Below are 18,177 nucleotides of genomic sequence, written 5' to 3'. Positions count from 1 at the left end.
CATACCACTTCTGGGGTGCCTGCCCACCCCTGGGCTTCAGTTTTCTGATCTTCAAGACAGAGGTGCAAGCTGGGTATGCTGGCACACCTGTAATCCCAGCACTCTGGAAAGCTGAGGCAGAAGGATCACAAGTTCAAATCCAGTATGGGCAATTCAGCATTTTACTGAGACAGTGTCTCAAAATAAAATAAAAAAGGGCTAGGGATATAACTCAGTGTAAGGACCTGGGTTTCCATCCCTAGTTCTGCAAAAACAAAACAATGCAAAACAAAACAAAACAAAAAACTAAACATCCCCAAAACAGGGCTACTGAGACAGGAGGTGCCAGGAACCTTGCCTGGGAGTGCTGGGGACTCAGACCATGGTAGTCCTGGCCTTCAGGGAGGCCTCTGAGCCCATAGCTTCAGGGGAGAAGCCAGGTACTGGGCTAGGCGGGGAGCTCAGGGCAAGGAGCTGGTCTGGGGTTCCCTTGAGCAGAGATCAGGACAAAGGCCTGGGAGGTGTTAAGAGCAGAGTTGCCTGGCAGTCATGAGGGACCCCGGCCTGGGTGACAGTCAGGTCTCAGCTCTGTACATAGATAGCTGAGCAGGGACAAGACAGTCACTGCATCTCTAGGCTGGGCCCACTCTGTGTTTCTGGCTCCTGCTCCCTGGATGTGGCCCAGGATGTGCCCATGACAGTGTGCCATGGGGCTGCAATGCAAGCCGCACCCTGGTTCTGCTCTCAGATACCATCCTGGCTGTGGCCAGCCCACGATGGCAGTCATCTCGGCACCCCCTGAGCCTGGGGTCCCTCTGACTATGGCTATGCTGGGCTGTGTCCCCGCCCTGCAGGACCCCATAGGGACTCTGTCACAAGGAGCAGCTCAGCTCCAGAACTCTTGCTTGCAATCCTCGTGACCTTGATGTGTCCTTGGGGCTGTGGTAACCTCGGCTGTCGGCCCCCAGCAGACTGCTTTCTGAGCCAATCACATCAGGCCCCAGGCCAGGGAGCTGCGTGCCCTGGGTTCTGCGTGGCTGACGTTCCCAGTGCCATGAGAGGCGGTGTTCATAGCCTGACTCAGACAGACAGCGAGCATCGGGCTGTGAGGCCTATTTCAGGAAAATTAATTACACCCCACGCTGAGAGGGAAGTCACCCATTAAATATCTTAAATGCACCCGCCTGGAATGCCCCTGTGTAGCCTGCTTGCAGCTGGGCACAGAAGAGGGTGGGCACAGAAGGCCTGGGGGCCCTCTTCCTGTGTCTGCAGGTCTCTGGAAGGTGGTCCGAGGCCTTTGGACCCAGCCCCTCCCTCTCTCTGCCACTGAGGCCAACTCTGGGAGCCGTGCTGAAAGTCAGGTCCTAGAGCCAGCATGGTGCCTGGCAGGACCTCAGCAGCAGCTGCCCCGGGATCTGGCTGGCCCTGGTGTGGCCCAGTAAGGCTGACGGTTGCCCACACGGTGGGCAGGCAGCCCTGTTCCCACAGGGATGGCTGGCTCTGCACAAAGCACCTTTAATTCTCCCACTTGTCCTTTGGGGTCATCAAGATGGACAGCAGGGTCACTTAGGGCCAGAATAGGAACCCAGGCTGAGGCACCTGCACTCACAGCAGGAAGTGACTTACACAGGGCACGAGCCAGGCTGCCTGTGTCACTGCATGAGCCTCGCAATGAAAAATCACAGTGGCTCATGGTTTCCGGTGTCCTCTAAGCCATGTCCTGCGGAGCCGGAGATAGCCCTTGGTGGGTTCTTGGACACCTGGGCACCTGCAGCTGCTGCTGCGTCATCCTGGCGGAGGAAGAAATGGGCTGAGTGCCATTCCAGAGCTCAGTCAGGCCACTGAGATTTGCTGGGAGGAGCTGGGACAACCTGAGCCCTGAGAATGGACCCTGCTGGCCTTTGCTCCAGGCCTGGGCATCTGGAAGGGTCTGCTCCCATCTTGTTTCCAGGGCCAGGGTTGTGCTGTGTCCTTACCTCCACACCCACAGATGCAGTCTGCTGCATTTGTTAGAGCTTCTCACATTTCTGTTGCCGTCTTCCTAAAAATGAATCTCCTAAGAACACCAGTCTACAAAATGCAGTGCAGGTGGGCAGTTCGGTGACGCCCTAACCCCCTGTGAACTTAGAAAGCTCACACAGAACCAAAATAGGAAATCCGAACAGTTTTAAATCATTCTCAAAACAGTGGATTTGGAATTTGAAACCATCTCACCAAGTAACTCCAGCCCCCAGTGCCTTGGTGATGAATTCCATCAAACATTTAAGGGAGAAGTGATACAGGTTCTACACAAATATATAGTCAAGTCATTTTGGAGAATTTGACAGGCTCTATGCAAATGCAGAGAACCTGGAACACAAAAGCACTTTGGAGAATATTAAGGTAGACATGGATTTCATGGATAAGACACTAAAAGCAATAACCATCAAGGTATAAAATGATAAGTTTAGAATTCATAAAAATTTATAAGATAGGTTCATTAAAACTTTCAGCTCTTCATTCTTCAAATGAAAAGCAAGCCATAAATTGAGGGAGGCTTTCCCTTTCTGGGCACATACATAGAAATATATGGGTACACACAGACATCCCCCTATAACAGAGATTTCTGGACAGACTATATTGACAATCTATACAGACTATATCCTGCACCCGGGCTGGGGATTTAGCTCAGTGCCATATGTGCCTGCCTGGTAAGCGTGAAGTCATGAGTTCGATTCCCAGTGCCAAAAACAAACAAAAGCCCCTACAAGTCTATTGTTAGATTTCAAACCACCCAATTAAAAATTGGTATGGGGCAGAGGCTGTCGCTCAGTAGCACAGCACACACTCAGCAATGGCTTAAAGTCCTGGATTCAATTCCTAGCACACACACATGCATGCAAATTCAGATAAGTGTGAAAACCAGGATGGTAACAGCCCATTGAAAGATGTTAGTAAATGCAAGTTAGAAGCCTAAGGCAACCCCACTATTGACTGTGAGGACGCCGGGCTTCCAAGTGTTGGGGAGGGTGGAAACCAGAAGGGTGGCTTTGCCTGGAACCAATGCAGCCACCCCAGGGATGGTGTGCATTCTCCAGTGGACAGGTGGCATTCCAGGGATCTGGCCATTGCCCTCTGACCCCTGTGACTCAGGAGAGGCAGAGGGGCCCCCGCAGACTCCTCAGCAAACATCCACGGTGGCATCCTGGATAAGAGCCCAAGCTGGAAGCAACCCACATGTCCGTGCTGGGACATGGGTCCCACCGTGGGTCCACACTGCCATTTGCTGCACTGCGGGTGCCACCACCATCAGGGGAGTGGATGTATATATGTGATCCAGGCTGCCAGCATTGCTTGTCAGCAGAGGACGAGGTGGTGACACATGCCACATGGATGAATCTCCACCTCACTAGGCCAAACCCTTGGAGCACACACACTGCTTCCATTCCAAACCAGCCCACGGGACAGTGGAGGGACAGAGGGAGGGGTTCTGGTGACAGACACTTCGCACGCTAACTTCTCCATGCACACCCTGCTGCCACAGGGCACTGGGGCCACCTTCTTGGGGGGTGGCGGCCTTCCTGCATGGAGGCTCGGTCTCCTCACTGCCACTAGAGCCCGTCCCCAGCCTCCACCTGTGGAAGGAAGGGACCCATTGCGGGTGAAGAAGTGGACCTTTCTCGCTGACTGCAGAGAAAACCCCTGCCACCAGCTTCCTCCTCAGAGTGAAAGGGGAAGACGAGGGCTTCCTCCACCTGGGTTTCCTGTGTGTTTTTCAGTCCTTTGGGTTTTTTACAGAAATCACACTCGAATATGTGAAGTAATGCTAATAAAGGGGTCTGAGACAGAGCCGATCCCCGGAAGACTGAGAGTGAACCAGGTCCCCCTGCCCCTCTGCCCCCCCCCGCCACCTCCTCCCTCAGCCCCTGTTCTACCCGTACAGATGCCCACAGGCCAGCCCTTCCGGTTTCTGTTCCCCTCTCCCAGCTCCCAGGGCAGCTGAGAGCAAAGGGTGTGATCCTGGGCCCCCCACAGCTGGGCCTTCGAGAAACTTCCATCACACCACCCAGGACCATGGCATGCACAAGATGCCCCAGGATTAAGGTCACACCCCACAAGATACCCCTAGATAAAGGTCACACGCCAAAAGATAACTCTAGATCAAAGTCATGGCCCACAAGATAACCCTAGATCAAGGTCACAGCCCACAAAATAACCCTGGATCAAGGTCATGGCCCACAAAATTACCCTGGATCAAGGTCACAGCCCACAAGATAACCCTGCATCAAGACCAAGGACATCATGGTCTTCTGGGTATGCTCACTGGGCACCAGACAAGGGGCTGTGTTCCATAAGACCTCAGTGTCCAGCAGCCTTCAGAAGTGGGCATCATGGCTATGTGCTTTATCCAGAAAACAAGACGGCTGAGCTAGGCATGTTGGTGGACACCTGTGAACCTGACACCCAGGAAGCTGAGGCAGAAGGGTGCCAAGCATGAGGCTAGGCTAGGCTGCATAGCAAGATCCCATGTCGAAAAGGAAGAAGAGAGGAATGCTCAGGCGAGCCCAGACGAGTTACAGGACCGGGGGTGCAGAGCTGGGACACAGATTACTGTGACAGTGAGGCCGCCTTGCTTTTGCTTGGTTGCCATGACACCTCTGGGACTGGGCCAGGCAGGCCCGCTCCATACAGATGAGGACACAGGCAGGGCCTGATCGCTCAGCAGCTGTCGCTGCCCCAGGTTACCCTGGCCCCCTGCCAGGGGGATCAGCACCCCATTGCACAGAAGGGCAGCTCAGGGTGTGCCGGTCCCCAGCAGAAGCCGACACACCCCCAGGTAAACATCTGGAGAAGTGCTGGCAGCACAGACACGGGCAGGGCTGGGGAAGGAGCCTGGAGGCAGGCATGAGGCCTGCATAACAGGGGACCTCGCCCGCCCACTGCCAGAGCTACGCAGGCTCCTCCCTGGTGGGACTGGACAGGTGCTTGGAGGAGCCCAGGGCGGAGCGCTGGAGTACTCCCAAGTTTCTGTGAGGCTCCTTCCTCCAGGGCTGGGTGAATTCTAAGCACCCTCACCACCTCACCCTTGTTGCACGCATCCTGGCAGCTGAGATGCCTGCCCGCCTACCCGCCTGTCCACCTGCCCAGCCAGTGGTACTCAGCGTGGTACTCACAAGAGACAAATCCAAATGCAAGAGCTTGAGGGACAAATTCAAGGTTTTGCACGAGACCTTGCTAATTTCCAACACTGTGTTCCCAAACGATACAGAGGTTCCTTCTAAGTAGTCATCCTTAGACTGTGGTCAGCTGATACCAGGAAGCCACAGGGATACCCCGAGTTGGACTGCTCTCCTGAACTGATGCTGAGAGGTACAACTTCGGCTCCTCTTTGGGGCTGGCTGGGCCTTCCCCCTGTATATGAGCTTGGGTCTTTCTGTCCAAAGGGACTGACAGGTGACTGAGTCACAGGTGGACACTTGGGTGCAATCCTGCCCTGACACAGGAGGGCTGGGACCCCCTGGACCCTCTGTTCCACATTTCCAGTTCCAGGACGCTGGCAGCCCTGCAGAGCTTCACTGCCCATGGTGGCCGTCCTCACCTTCACGCAGCTGTGTAGCTACTGCCTCTGCCCACCTCTGCACCCTCTGCTCACCCCAGACTGAAACCAGCCCTTTAGACATGGCCCTTCCTGGCCCAACTCCTGCCCGCTGCCCTAAATCCCTCAAGGATGGAATCGTACCTGTGCATTACGCCTGGCTTTCTCCACTGAGCAGTGCCCTCTAGGTGCACTGTCTATGTGGTCAGCCTCTTTCATGGGGACGCACCATGTCCTCCCATCATTGGTCATCAGTGGGAGACCAGATAGCCTCTACCCTTGGACTGCCAGGAACTGTGTTGCTACACACAGTGCCAGGCGCTGAGACACCCTGCTTCCGGCGTTTGGGGTGCAGACCCAGTGGCAAAATCACCGTGGCACATGGGAACCATGTTGTTTCTAGGCTCCCACAGCTGTCAGAGTGTGAAGGGTTGAAAAGCTTTATTTTTACCCCCAAAGAACCTAACATTAAGAGGCTGTGCCTGCCTGACGGCTGGAAGGTATAAGCTTTCAGAGACCCAGGAAAAAGTTCTGCTAGGATTCTTCCAAATTCTAGATTTCTCTGTGGACTCAGGGAACATCCAAGAGAAGGAGGGAAGCGGAGCCTGCAGCACTGGACGGATGCAGGCTGGGGTGTCGGGGCGCGCCAATGCCCCGTGGGGCTGGGGCGGGGAAAGACCTAGGTGCCCATAGCCCAGCGGTAACTGTTGCTGTGCTGTCTAGAAGAGCGGGAACATCCGTGGACTCGAGGCTGAGTGGTTCAGAGCAGGATGGTGCTTTCGGACAGACTAATCCAGGGAAGACGTCCGAGTCTTTTCCCCCAAATATTTTATTTAAATATTAAGTTAAAAAAACATACATCATCTAATCATTTGGCATACATCTCTCACGTTAACATCAGGAACAAAACAATTCAGGTATGGTAATAAAAAAAGAATTATATACAACTCCACCAGACCACGTAGTGTCTTTAAATAGGCGCCCGTGGGGGTCTGCAGAACCGCGCTGGCGAGAAATCTACAAAACACCGCACACGCCTAAAAAACCCGAGAAATAAAAACACGGCTTTCCCGTCCTCCGGGAGAGGTCTACAGTGCTAAGAAACAAAAATCGCTAGGAAAGTAAAGTGCTTGTTGCTGCTTCAGAGAGAAACACGGGGGCGCGAAGCCTTTGATCTGTGGTGTGGGAACGGGCTGGCCAGGGGCTCACGAGAGCAGGTCTGCGCGCCGTCACCTGCAGGTGAAGGCAGGTGGCAGCAGGACATTGAGGAGGCAAGCAGGGGACTTTGGTGTCTTCTCTGCGGTGGGGTGTCGGGTCCGCCCCCTCGAGGACAGCCCTCCACGCCTCCCTAAGCAGCCACAAAGCAGCACGGAGCTCGGTACATGCGTAGAGGCCACAGGTGGCTGGCAGAAGGGGACCGCATCTCGACGCCCCAGCAACACGTGGGGGCCTCTTCCCTGCCCTTAGGTAACTCGGTCAATCTTTGGCTTTTTGAAAAGTCCCGCCTTTGCCCAACTCTGTGGCCCCGGGTAATACTGCAGGCTGCGAGAGCCACAGAAGCAAAGGCACCTGAGTGAGGGGCTGGGGACCTGGTTCACAGCAGGCAGGACACGGCAGTGGCCACTGAGGTCTGGCTGCCCCTGCCCTGCATCCCCAGTGCTGATGGGGTGGCTGGGCCCCTTTCTCAGCAAACTAGGACATTCCAGCAGGGTGACCGAGAGGGAGGTTTAACCCAGGAACACAAAAATGTAATACAAAATATAAAACGTAAGTAGTGTCTATGGTCTCCTATTTATACCCATACACAGCTTTTGCTTAAAAAAAGACACAGCTTTATAAACACCAACCTAAGCTTCCCGTCCCATCTTCCTTGAATGAAAACCAGACACCCAGAGGGTGGGCCAGGGTGCCAGGCCTATGGCATTGGGAAGTCCCCAGTGGGCAGCTGCAGGGAGGGGCTGGCGACCGGCACAGCCTCAGCCCTGCACCACCCTCCAGGTCAGGTGTTCTGGTTGGACCCTGATGATGAAATGCATAAAACTCTGATTAGCAGCGGAAACGAGATGCGCAGCAGGAAGAAAGCTCTTGGCTTCCTCCTGGCCAAGCGTCCCTGGGACTGAGCCGCAGCCCTGGCCACCGTGTTCTGGTCCTTCCCTTGGTTCCTCCACAAGGTGCTAGAAAGCAGACACCTGAGCTGCGCACACAGCTCCCACACCAACATCCTGTGTCCCCTTTCTGGGCAGCCGGGGGATGCCGCCAATCCACGCATGAAGCAGCAAGTTCACAGTTTCCATTGAAGCATGAATGTTTCCCGAAGTGGAGAACCATCAACTAAAACCAAAAGGATCCAGACCCACGCACGCACGCACATGCTTCAGACCTCTCCAGGGGACACCCAAGGCCGTCAGCTCCCGACACGGCCCTGGATGAAGGGCCTGAGCCCCTGCCCTGTGGCCCGAGCCTCGCAGCCAGAGGTCCTACCTATCCCGCGTCCCCCACCGCCCACCTGCACGACACACCTCCCTTTGTCTTCAGTTTCCAGTCCCTACTCGGAGTTGAGGTCACTCAGTGCAAGGAAAAACAGTAAAACAACAACAAAAAAAATGAACTAAAAAGCCCACACACCTAACGCGTATTGCTTGTTTCACTTCTAGAAAGTTCTTGGCTTTGAGTCCAAAAACATCTTCACATACTCTGAAATTATTGCTTGGAAGAGCCAGCTGGACGTGGCGGGACTGTCCTCACTGCACCAGAACGAACGTGCCCCGCTGGCCAGATGTCAGATCCTCCATCTCGCAGTCCCCTTGCAGCCGCCCAGAGGGGTCGCAGCCCGGGGCCAGCCTGGCAAAGCAGGGAGCCAGGGCCCCAGGGAGGAGGGTGGCGGGGCTGGAGCTGATGTGCAGCTGGGTGTCCAGGAGCTGTGCAGTTGATGTCACGGGGGATGTCCCGCTGTGCAGGAGGGGCGCTGGCAGCAGTGGGAGCCCCGACACCAGGAGGCCGTCACAGGGAGCCAGCACATATGGGGCTGGGGCGGGAGGTGGCTGCGGGGCCTGAGGGCAGCTGGGAGGGCTGCCTGGGTGGTGCTGTAACTGGAGCAGCCTGTGGGACAGACGGACAGGGCTCGGGTCTGATCCACCCCACATCTGTGGGTGGCAACTACTGGGCCATCCTGCCAATGCTTCAGTGATGACTCAGAGATGCCTCCGAACAGGTTCACCACTGCCCCCCGCCCACTCACAGGCTCCAAAGGACCAGCAGGTCCACAGTGATGGAGCCCCCAGGCCCTGGGGACCTGGTGCAGGGCGGGGGGACACTTGTGGCCTACCTCTGCTGGTGCAGCACATCCTCCAGCAGGCTTCTGCCTTCGCGACCACCAGAGCCGCCACTCTGCAGGCTGGGGCTTGGTGTAGGGGCGTGGAAGGAGCTCAGGCCACCCCTGGATGCTCGGCTAGAGGAGGCCTGGCACACCTGGCGCGCCAGCCCCTTGATCTTGTTCAGTCCCAGGAACCCTTTGGTCCTCGCATTTTTTCTCAGCTGCTGCCGGAAGGCCTTCAGCCCTGCGGAAGCAAGGTCGGGGTCAGTGGGTGAGGAACAAAGGGGACCAGCCATGCACGTGGGACCAGCACCCATGGACCATCCTGCTTCCCTTAAAGGGTGGGTGGCCCTGTCACAATGACCCTTCTAATGCTGCCTCATCCTTGGGCCACCCGGCACCTTCTGAGATTGGGGACAATGATTCCAGCCCTGAGCAGCTGCTGCTAAGTCAGGTTCTTTATGGAAGGGGGTGTGAGCGGGGCATGGGACTCTGCATGGACGCAGGGGACACACAGGTACCCTGACCCCTGGGGCAGCATACAGGGCACCTAGGCCGCCAGCTGAGGGTGGTGCTGCTTTGTGGGGGTTCCTTCCCTGACCCCAGCATTCCTGTGGGCCTGGGGCACTGCTCAACACAGCCATCCCCGCAGATTCACCCAGCCAATCAAAGTCACCAGCCATGCTTGGGGGCTATACTTTGCGTCCACCCTAGTAGCCAGAATGCCCAGGACCCAGGTGGCACCCACAGCTGTCCCACGAGCAGGACCAATAGACAGTGTGGTACACACCACCTGCCACTGAGGACAGAGATTTTGCCAGGGGCAGAATTCTCCCTAGGAAGGGGGAGGCATGGCAGAAACCTCACCTTGCGTCAGTGACGTGTCCGATGCTCTCCGTCCCTCCTGGAAGCTGACGGGCAGCAGGACAGCTCCACCCAGACCCCCCTGAGCCTGCAGCACAGGGGTGGCCGATTGTGCCCCCAGGAAAGGCGAGGCCATTCTGACTGGAGAGCAGGTGCCCAGCAGCCCCTGGGTGGTCAGGCCGCCGCTGAACCCAGCAGGGCCTTCACCTGCAGAGAAGGTCAGACAGCTGTCGGAGCTGGTTCCTTCCGAGGTCCCTGCCGAGGCAGAGGAGGACACGACGATACCTGCGGTGGGAGAGAGCAGCTTGTGAGGGCAGCCCCATCTCCGAGACCACAGAGGGAAGTAGGGGACAGGCTGCGGGGTGCCCGAGGCACTGGTGGATGTGAACAACTGTGGGCGTCCAGTGCTGTCTCTAGGCTGCCGGAGCCCAGAGACATCACGGGCCAGCGTGAGGGTGCAGGTACAGACGGCAGATGATCCATGGGTGCAGACCCAAGTGGGGGCGGCCTGGGGTGCCCTTTCCACCAGAATGAGCAGGTGTGTGAACTAGTATGACTACGCGGTTTCAGACAGGCAAAAAGATCATCTTGGCCCATGCACTGGGCCCTCAGAGACACTTACAGGGTGGGGCGAGGGGAGAGAAGTGCGTGGAGACCTCGGCCAGTGTGTGCCTGCGGCCTGTGCTGCCCCGCAGGAGCTCCTGGACCTCGGGTTCCTCCTCCAGGCTGGGCCCCTGCCTGGCCTCCTCGCTGATGGCTGTGTCCAGCAGGCTGCTGGGGGAGATGGAGCGGTGCGGGAACATGCCGGTGCCATTGGTGTCTCCCGCGAAGAACAGGGGCTGTGGAGGAGGGACACAAGGCGGTGATCCCCCAGGCCCCGCAAGTGTGGGCATGCTGTGGAGGACGAATGGCTGGGAACAGTCACGCACCTGCAATGAGCTGTGAAGGTCACAGTCCATCTCAGCCTGCAGGACGGACTGCACCAAGACCTGGGGCTGCGGGCATAGCAGGGAGGACCGTAAAGGGTCGATGGGGAGGCCTTCAGGAGGCACCTAGAGCCAAAGAAGAGAGACCATCAGGGAGGCCATGCCTGTGATGACTGCGGGGGGCAGGGGGCACAGAAAGACCAAGATGGCTTTGAGATCTGTGACAGATTCCACTTGGGTTCAGGACCTGCACCCTGTCCACGGCCACATGCAGGCAAGCGGGGGTAACCAGTGGGCCCAGAGATGCCAGTGCTGGGAACAGGCAGGGAAGAGGCAGCACTGCAGGATGGCACAGCCAGCACCCTCTTCTTCCACTGCCAGGTGGTCTGCTGCCTACCTGCGGGGGCCCCCAAGGAAGGGCACAGCCTGTGCCTCACTCCCGGGCCTGAGCAAGGGCTACCCAGCTAGGAGGACAGACCGATCAGGTGTGGCTGCAGGAGTGTGCCCTTACCTCCAGACCACCGAGGTCCGAGCTCCTGGGCCGGGGCTGCCGAGTGGGTACGGGGCGGGCCAGTGGTTGGGCGCCTCGGTGTTCCTTGAGGCGCTCGAGCAGGAGGTAGTAAATGGCAGCAAAGTGGTTATAGCTGCTGTTCTGCAGCGACTGGGGAGAAAGAAGCGGGGGCGGGTCACACAGCGTCCATCGCCACGCCTGCGGCTCCCTGGGGAAGGCCATTCCCAGGTTATGACCTAGAGGGACAAGCTGGCCCTTGAATTAACCTGCACCGCCCCTGCTCACCACTGCCCACACAGCCACGCTCACCTCCACGGTCTTCTTCCGGTCGATGCCAAGCGCCTGCATGATGCCCAGCGCCTGCTCATTGTAATCGCCCAGGTTGGAGGTGTAACCGAGCATGGAGAGGGCAGGGTCAGCCTGCTGCAGGAGGGTGGGGTCGGCCTGCATCCAGCGGTGCTGCCAGATCTGGGCAATGGTGATGCGTTTGGCAGGGTCCACCACCAGCATACGGCGAATGAGCATCTCGCAGTCTGCAGGGAGATGGCACCCGCTGAGCCCCAGTACGGTGGGCGCCACGGACAGGCCACCCACATGTATGTGGAATGCCCTGCAGGAGGCTGCAACCATCGCCTGTGCCACTGCCACTCAGCCGGGGAGCAGCCCTAGTCCTGGCCCCAGGGAGGACTCGGGCCGGTCCTTCTGAAGGTGCAGGCACAACTCCCACCCTGGCATGACGCAGATGAGGACAGGCCATGGCTTGGCCATGTTAATGACCGAGAAATGGCTCTCAGGAGGCACCTGCCAGCCCCTAAGTAGGGCACCGAGAAGGCACCTGGGGGTCAGGTTTCCCTGGAGCCCAGTCACCTGGACGAGTCCCTGGCTCTGGCCCAGAGTCACAGCAGCCAAGCAGGCACTACAGAGCCCCATCGCTCGTCCCCTCCCTCTGTCTCCAATGGCTCACCCAGCAGTCCCCAGGGTGGGCTCAGTGGCACCCACCTTGAGACATAAAGAAGGGGATCCTGAAGCGGCCCTCCAGCACCCGCTGCCTCAGTGTTGGCAGATTGGGTCCGTCGAAAGGGAGAGAACCACAGACGAGGACGTAGAGGACGACGCCCAGGCTCTGAGGACAACAATCAAACCATGGGATCAGTACCCAGCATGCTCCGTGGACTACGGGTGTAGGCAGCGGGGGCAGCACCCAAGCTCCTACCCAGATGTCCAGCTGGGGGCCTTCATACTCCTTGCCCTCAAAGACTTCAGGGGCTGCATACGGGGGGCTTCCACACCACGTAGACAGAGGCTCTCCGGGCTTGTAGAAATTCCCGAATCCAAAATCTGCAGTACAAAGAAGCAGATGGACAGGGTGAGTCTGGAAACGGCAGGAGCTGCGGCTGTGGGTGCCCAGTCCCCCGGCCCCAGCAGCCACGCTTGCCTGCCAGCTTGACATCCATGTTGGCGTCCAGCAGCAGGTTCTCCGTCTTGAGGTCCCGGTGCACTATGTGGTGGTTGTGGCAGTACTCCACGGCTGACAAGATCTGCCAGAACTTCCTCCTCGCTTCCTTCTCACTCAGGTGCCCATTGGCGGTCAGGTAATCTGCAGAGCGGCAAAGCCAAGTTCTAAGTCCTGGATGCAACCTTGGCACCAGTTGGGGTGCAGGAGGGGAGGGGTGCAGGCCCACAGGGTGTGAGGACCCGTGTGGGCGAGAGGGTGCTCCCAGGTAGGCACTGTGGCTTCCGCAGCCATGAGAAGCAAGCCTGGCTTACCAAACATCTCTCCATTCTTTGCGAACTCAGTCACAATGTAAAGCATGTCCTTGGTTTCCATAACCTAAAAAACAAAGCAAAACTAACATTTAACCCCACGAGGAAGGGGCATGCATACCAATGGTGTAAGTAATCCACCGGAACCCAGTAAACCTTTAACTTCTCCAGAAAACACGTGTTCACCAGTGAAAAAAAGGGAAAGGAAGAAAGCCTAAAGAAACACGGGGATTGCTACCTGGAGAGAGTTCCCGACATACCTCGGCCCTCAGTGAGCTCAGGCCGTTGTCAAGTCCATCTGCACTGTCCAGGACTGTCAGCGTACCCAGATGCAGGATGGGGACACCGGAGTCCCTTGCACCTTGCACAAGCAGCCTAGCACAGCTAAGGGGGATTTCGGCCACAACAGACAGAGCACTAACAAACACCTGTTCCCATTTGCTGCCAAGGTACTAGGCTGCAAGAAATCAGCTTCACCAGGTCAGCTACCGCACGCCACTCTGGCCAGCAAATCACCTGGTGTGTGTCAACAGCCAGGTCAAGGTTAATGTTCTTAAAAGTTCATTTGTGGATCGGGGAATTTTACATTCTCTTAAAATGATTTAAAAAGTAACTAAGAAGGTAAAATCTCAATCTTTGGTACCGAAAAGTAGTGAAACAAACTCATGTCTGCGTGTATCATAAAATATTTCAGAGAAAGAGAGACAATCACATGATAGACTAAGATTATGGAAATTTTTTTGTTTTATATCAGAAATCGAACTTAAGACCTTGTGCTTGCCAGGCAGGCACTGTGCTGCTAAGCTATAGCCCAGTCCAGATTATGGAAATCCTATAAAAAATATTTTGGGGTACTCAAAATATAGGTAGTCCTTTTAGAGACATTTTTATTTGTTTTGTTTGTGCTGGGATTGAACCCAGAGCCCTGCATGAGCTAAGCACAAGCTCTATCACTGGGCCACACCACCAAAGAGGCATTTTCAAGACAAGAGCTTAGAGTCATAAATGTAGTAAGAAATGTTATTAAAATTCTCTCCACTTAGCCAGAATTTTAACTGCCCATGAAGACTTACTCCTTTTCTTGACTGAGAGACATAGAAAGAGGTAACGGAAGGACCTGTGTATTTAAAATGTTGAAAACTTCCCAAAGGGAAGGATGAAGCATCTTCACAAGGTTCTGGGGCCGGCACCAGCGGAACCAGCATGAGACACCAACCAGGGAGCAAAGCAAAGGACTCACAGCCGCCACTATCCCACCCAATCCACTCAACAGCCAGGAGTCACCTAGGGGAGCAGCTAGAATGTCACAGCCAGGGGCTACCTCAGACATCACCCACAGGAGCCCTGTGTCTCCTTAACGGAGCCCACTGGACCCTGCTCTCAGTGATAATGGGGGAGGCACAGGCTCAGGCTCGGAGGGACAGAGTGGCCGCTGCAGAGGAAGTGCTGTATCTCCTTATCTCCAAGCACAACTTGAAAGGGACCCAGACACAAACCCCAACCCCAGTGAGTAGCCATGAGGACTGTCAGGGCAGGGGCAGCTGGCTCTCCAGAGGCACTGCTTCATCTGACCTGAGTGGAAGAACCTGCCAGGGATAATTTTAAATTACAATTCCCTCTCCTACAGCACTGGCGGATCACACGAATCTTCGTAATCAACTTGATTTACGTGGCTTGGAGGGAGTCATGGAGGGGAAGGGGCAACCAACACAGACACATGGAAGGGGAGGGATTTACAAATGCCTTCCTCGGGGATAGACCAAGGTGGTCACTGAGCCACGGGAGGTATGAATAAGAAAGACTGCCCTACTGGGCTAACATCTCGTTTGCAAGACACAATCAGTATGTTAACAGTGAAACAAGAACCACACAAGAACCCCAAGTCAGGAAGCCAACAAACAGAAGGGACAGGACAAGGCAGTTCCTAGCCCTTCCATCAAAGCACTGTCATCTCTCCCCACTGCTCCAAGGAGTCACAAAGCGAAGACCAATGCTCCCTGCTGCCTCGGCAAAGAGAAGTTAAGGGAAACTGGCAGCAGCGGCCAATTTTAAGTTTAACAACTGTCTGGGAAGACAAGAAGTTTCTAGTTTTGCCCTTCTGCACCAACTGCCTGACCGGAGGCACTGCTGCCCACGTGAGTGCTCTCAGCAGAGCTGCCCCAACGCCAGACAGCCACGAATTTGAAACTGGAACAAATTACGATACCAGATACAAGTTTAATGAAGCTGATCTCAATTAGGATCCAAGAGCAGGACAATAATTGTAAACACGTCTGCACATTTACAAAGATCAATCTATTTACCTCCTACAACCCACATGCTGATTTTTGCCACACACACAGAAGATGGGGTACCCTTCAGCAAGGGCAGACCTAGGGGGTGGAGCACAGCATTGTGCCACAGAGCCACCTGCAGGCACGCGGTGTACACACGCAGGCACACACAGGGCCCGCCTCACCTGGTACAGCCTGATGATGTGGGGGTGGTTCAACAGCTTCATCAGCTGGACCTCACGGTAGATTTTCTCCAAGTTGCTTGGATCTAATCGTGTTTTATCAATTATTTTTATTGCAACCTAGAGATTTTTAAAACAAAAGAGATGGTTTGTTAAGGAAAAAAAAACCCACCTTGTTTACACATTTCATTTTTTTTTACGTTCAAATTTCTCACTTTATGTCTCCAAAAGGTCACAAAAAGTTAGGGAGAAAATTCCTAAAGTAACCACGAATGTTATTTCAAGGAATCAAAGATAAAAAACGCCTGGAAGACTTGTAAGCTCACTACAAGGCTTGAGCTCTGAATCCAGGAACTAGAGCACTCTAGTTGTTTGGCTTTGGGGGATTTTTTGGTCATTATTCTCTTTGCCGTTCTCTGGTTCCCTAACATTTGTACAAATTATGCACTAACATAACACAAAGCATTTTAAAAAACTAAACCCTAGCCAGTCTGAGTTCACAGGATGATTGCAAGCCCTAATCTGCCCGAGTCCAGCCCCCGGGTCAGGCTCCCTGCCCCGTGCAGTCCCTCCGGGTTACTGTCGCCCCAGGCACCTGCGTTTTGGTGACTCGATGCCGGGCCAGCTTCACCACCGCGAAATTGCCTTTGCCCAGGGTGCGCTCCACGTCGTAGAAGCCCACGCGGAGGGTTTTCTGCTGGCTCTGGCCGGGGCCGGCCGGGGCCGCGCTCAACTCCGACATGATCACCATGGCTGCGGATCGCACCTAGGGGCGCGCGGCGAGGGGCGCTCAGCGGGCCGCCCCGACCTGGGACCCCTCCTGCCGGCCCCCGACCCGCTCCCGCAGCCCCGGAGCCGGGATCGGCCCGTCCCGACGCCCTCGCCCGATTCCCGCGTGGTCCCCCACCTGTCGGTTCCAGTCCCGTCCCCGGGACTCCCCCGTTCTGCGTGGCGCGCCGACCACCAGAGCCAGGGTCGCCGCGTCCCCTCCGGCGCGGACCTGCTCTCCCGCCCCGCAACAAAGGGGGTCCGCCGCGCCCCCGCATAGCCCCGGCCACCGCTCACCCTCACCGGGTCCCGCGGTCCCCGCCGCCCGCTCCGCCGCCTGCGCTGCCCTGGCACTCGCTGCTCGCGCCGCCGCCGCTGCGTCCGCCTCCCGAGCCCGGCCGCATGTCCGCGCCCGCCGCCCGCCGCCCGCCGGCCGCTCGCGCACTCCGCCCCGCCCCGCCCGAAGTCCCGCCCCGCGCCGCCGGAGGCCCCGCCCCGCCCCGCCCCGCCCGACACGGCCCATTGACGTCGCTTTGACGCCAGAGCGACGCGCGGCCGAGCGCCAGGCGGGGGGAGCGGAGATCGGGCGGTTGCCAAGAAACTGGGGCTCTGACGCGCGCGCCGGAGAGGCTGTCGCCATAGCGACCGCGGGGAAGGTGACGTCAGGGGCGCGGGCCGCCGGAGCCCGCCCGCGCTGTCAGCCCGCCGGCGCGCCCTCTGCCGGGAACGGGGAGTACTGCGGGAGGCTCCCGCGCCCTGCCCAGCCGAGGGGACACAGTATCCCCAGTCCCCAGCTCAACGTCTGTCTGCCCTTGCAGGGAACCCCACCTGGCTTTCTGTCTGCACCTTCGCGGTCCCAGGTGCAGGACGGAAGCCACGCCTGAGTCCCACCCGCCCCTCCTTTGCAGTCTCAGGGGCCAGCGGCTCAGAGCTTCGGTGCACTCAGCGACCTACAGCTACTTTTGTTCTGGAAAAAATAAAAACAAACCCCCAAACTTCTTTAATAGTGTCCAACAAATGGAAAGGCAGAACCTGAGAAAACGGGGGTCCGCACTCCGGGAGTATCTTGAAGGCCTCAGGGCACCTGTTCAGAGCTGGGGCTCGGTGCAGCCAGGGAAGGAGCAGCGCCCAGGGCTCGCAGACGGGTCCAGCACTAGCCAGGCCCCCGCCCTGGGTAGAGGGGTGCTTTGCCCGATAACCCTTGCAGCTGGCCCAGCCTGCCTTGTCCCCAGAGCAGCCACCTGACCTGGGACCTTGGGGCTGACCCTGGAGGTGGCAGAATGACGACGGCCGAGTGGCCTGGTCTCTCCTCCGCGTTCCGGCTCGGCTCACCTCCCTTTCTGACTCCTCCGAGCTTGAAACTCTAAGAGGAAGGCAGGACACAGGTGAGTGGGGTGTTCCAAGTGTTTGGGAGGCAGCACTTTGGGGAGAAACTTGCGCATGGAGCTTAGAATCGCATTTCCTTGTGTCAGATAAAAACAGAACTTCAGAGAAAGAGGTGAGAGCACAAAGTAAGCAGAACTGATTCAGCCCCGGCTCAGCCTGCCTCTGCCCCGTTGGTGTGGGAGGGCCAGCCAGGAGCCGGCCTGGGCAGGGCAGGGAAGGCAGGCTGCTAAGGAGGCCAGCCCACCAGAAGCTCCCTGCTGTCCCACTGCACCCTGGAGGGGGAGGGGAGGCTTTGTGGGGTCAGTCGGTGCTGAAGGGCATTCAAGGACACTCACAGTCGCAAGGCGACTTTAGTCTCTCAAAGCTCTATTTATCCCAGGTTTGTACACCAAGAATCTGGAGGAGTATTTTTAGTTTCTTCCAGCAGAGCAGTTACAATTGCTTTTCCCCGCTTCTGGGAGTCCGGACACCCTCATGTGTCCTAGGAGAACAAAATGCATCTGGTGACTTCCAATCTCTGCCCTGGAATCAATGGTGACTTCCAGGCAGCTGGCCTTCAGTGGCCTCCCCCCCCCCCCCCCAGTCCTGCCAGAACTCTCAGAGGGTTGAGGTGTTTGCAGACCACCCACCCACCCC

General features: G+C 56.9%; 1 protein-coding gene across 2 annotated transcripts; it reads right to left on the bottom strand.

Moving 5' to 3' along the window:
* Positions 1-6,365: 6,365 nt before the first annotated feature.
* On the bottom strand, positions 6,366-16,589 carry Sik1 (salt inducible kinase 1). Of its 2 annotated transcripts, none has more exons than XM_003463966.5 (14): positions 16,459-16,589; positions 15,983-16,153; positions 15,391-15,507; positions 12,936-12,999; positions 12,604-12,765; positions 12,382-12,506; positions 12,168-12,291; positions 11,478-11,701; positions 11,169-11,318; positions 10,661-10,783; positions 10,354-10,570; positions 9,735-10,016; positions 8,880-9,111; positions 6,366-8,653 (listed from the first exon to the last, which is right to left on the bottom strand). In XM_003463966.5, exons 2-14 carry the CDS (start codon positions 16,136-16,138, stop codon positions 8,296-8,298), a joined length of 2,334 nt encoding a protein of 777 aa, XP_003464014.1. In that variant the 5' UTR covers positions 16,139-16,153; positions 16,459-16,589; the 3' UTR covers positions 6,366-8,295. The 2 variants fall into 2 exon arrangements, with proteins under 2 accessions (XP_003464014.1, XP_013001548.1); XM_013146094.3 differs by having other exon boundaries at positions 16,453-16,581.
* Between the last annotated feature and the right edge of the window lie 1,588 nt (positions 16,590-18,177).

Source organism: Cavia porcellus, unplaced genomic scaffold (genome assembly GCF_034190915.1).
Source record: "Cavia porcellus strain 051 isolate PalLab524CR breed Dunkin Hartley unplaced genomic scaffold, mCavPor4.1 scaffold_15, whole genome shotgun sequence".
In the NCBI taxonomy this organism is placed as follows: Eukaryota; Metazoa; Chordata; class Mammalia; order Rodentia; family Caviidae; genus Cavia; species Cavia porcellus.
This window is presented reverse-complemented; position numbering and strand designations above follow the sequence as displayed.

What these genes read in the sequence shown, in the direction of transcription:
- Sik1 (XM_003463966.5), bottom strand. Translation starts at nt 16,138, where the DNA reads ATGGTGATCATGTCGGAGTTGAGCGCGGCCCCGGCCGGCCCCGGCCAG. An exon ending in ACCTTCACAGCTCATTGCAG is followed by an intron (nt 10,571 to 10,660) that starts GTGCGTGACTGT and finishes CCTCCTCCACAG; the next exon opens with CCCCTGTTCTTCGCGGGAGA. An exon ending in GATGTGCTGCACCAGCAGAG is followed by an intron (nt 8,654 to 8,879) that starts GTAGGCCACAAG and finishes TCTGTCCCACAG; the next exon opens with GCTGCTCCAGTTACAGCACC.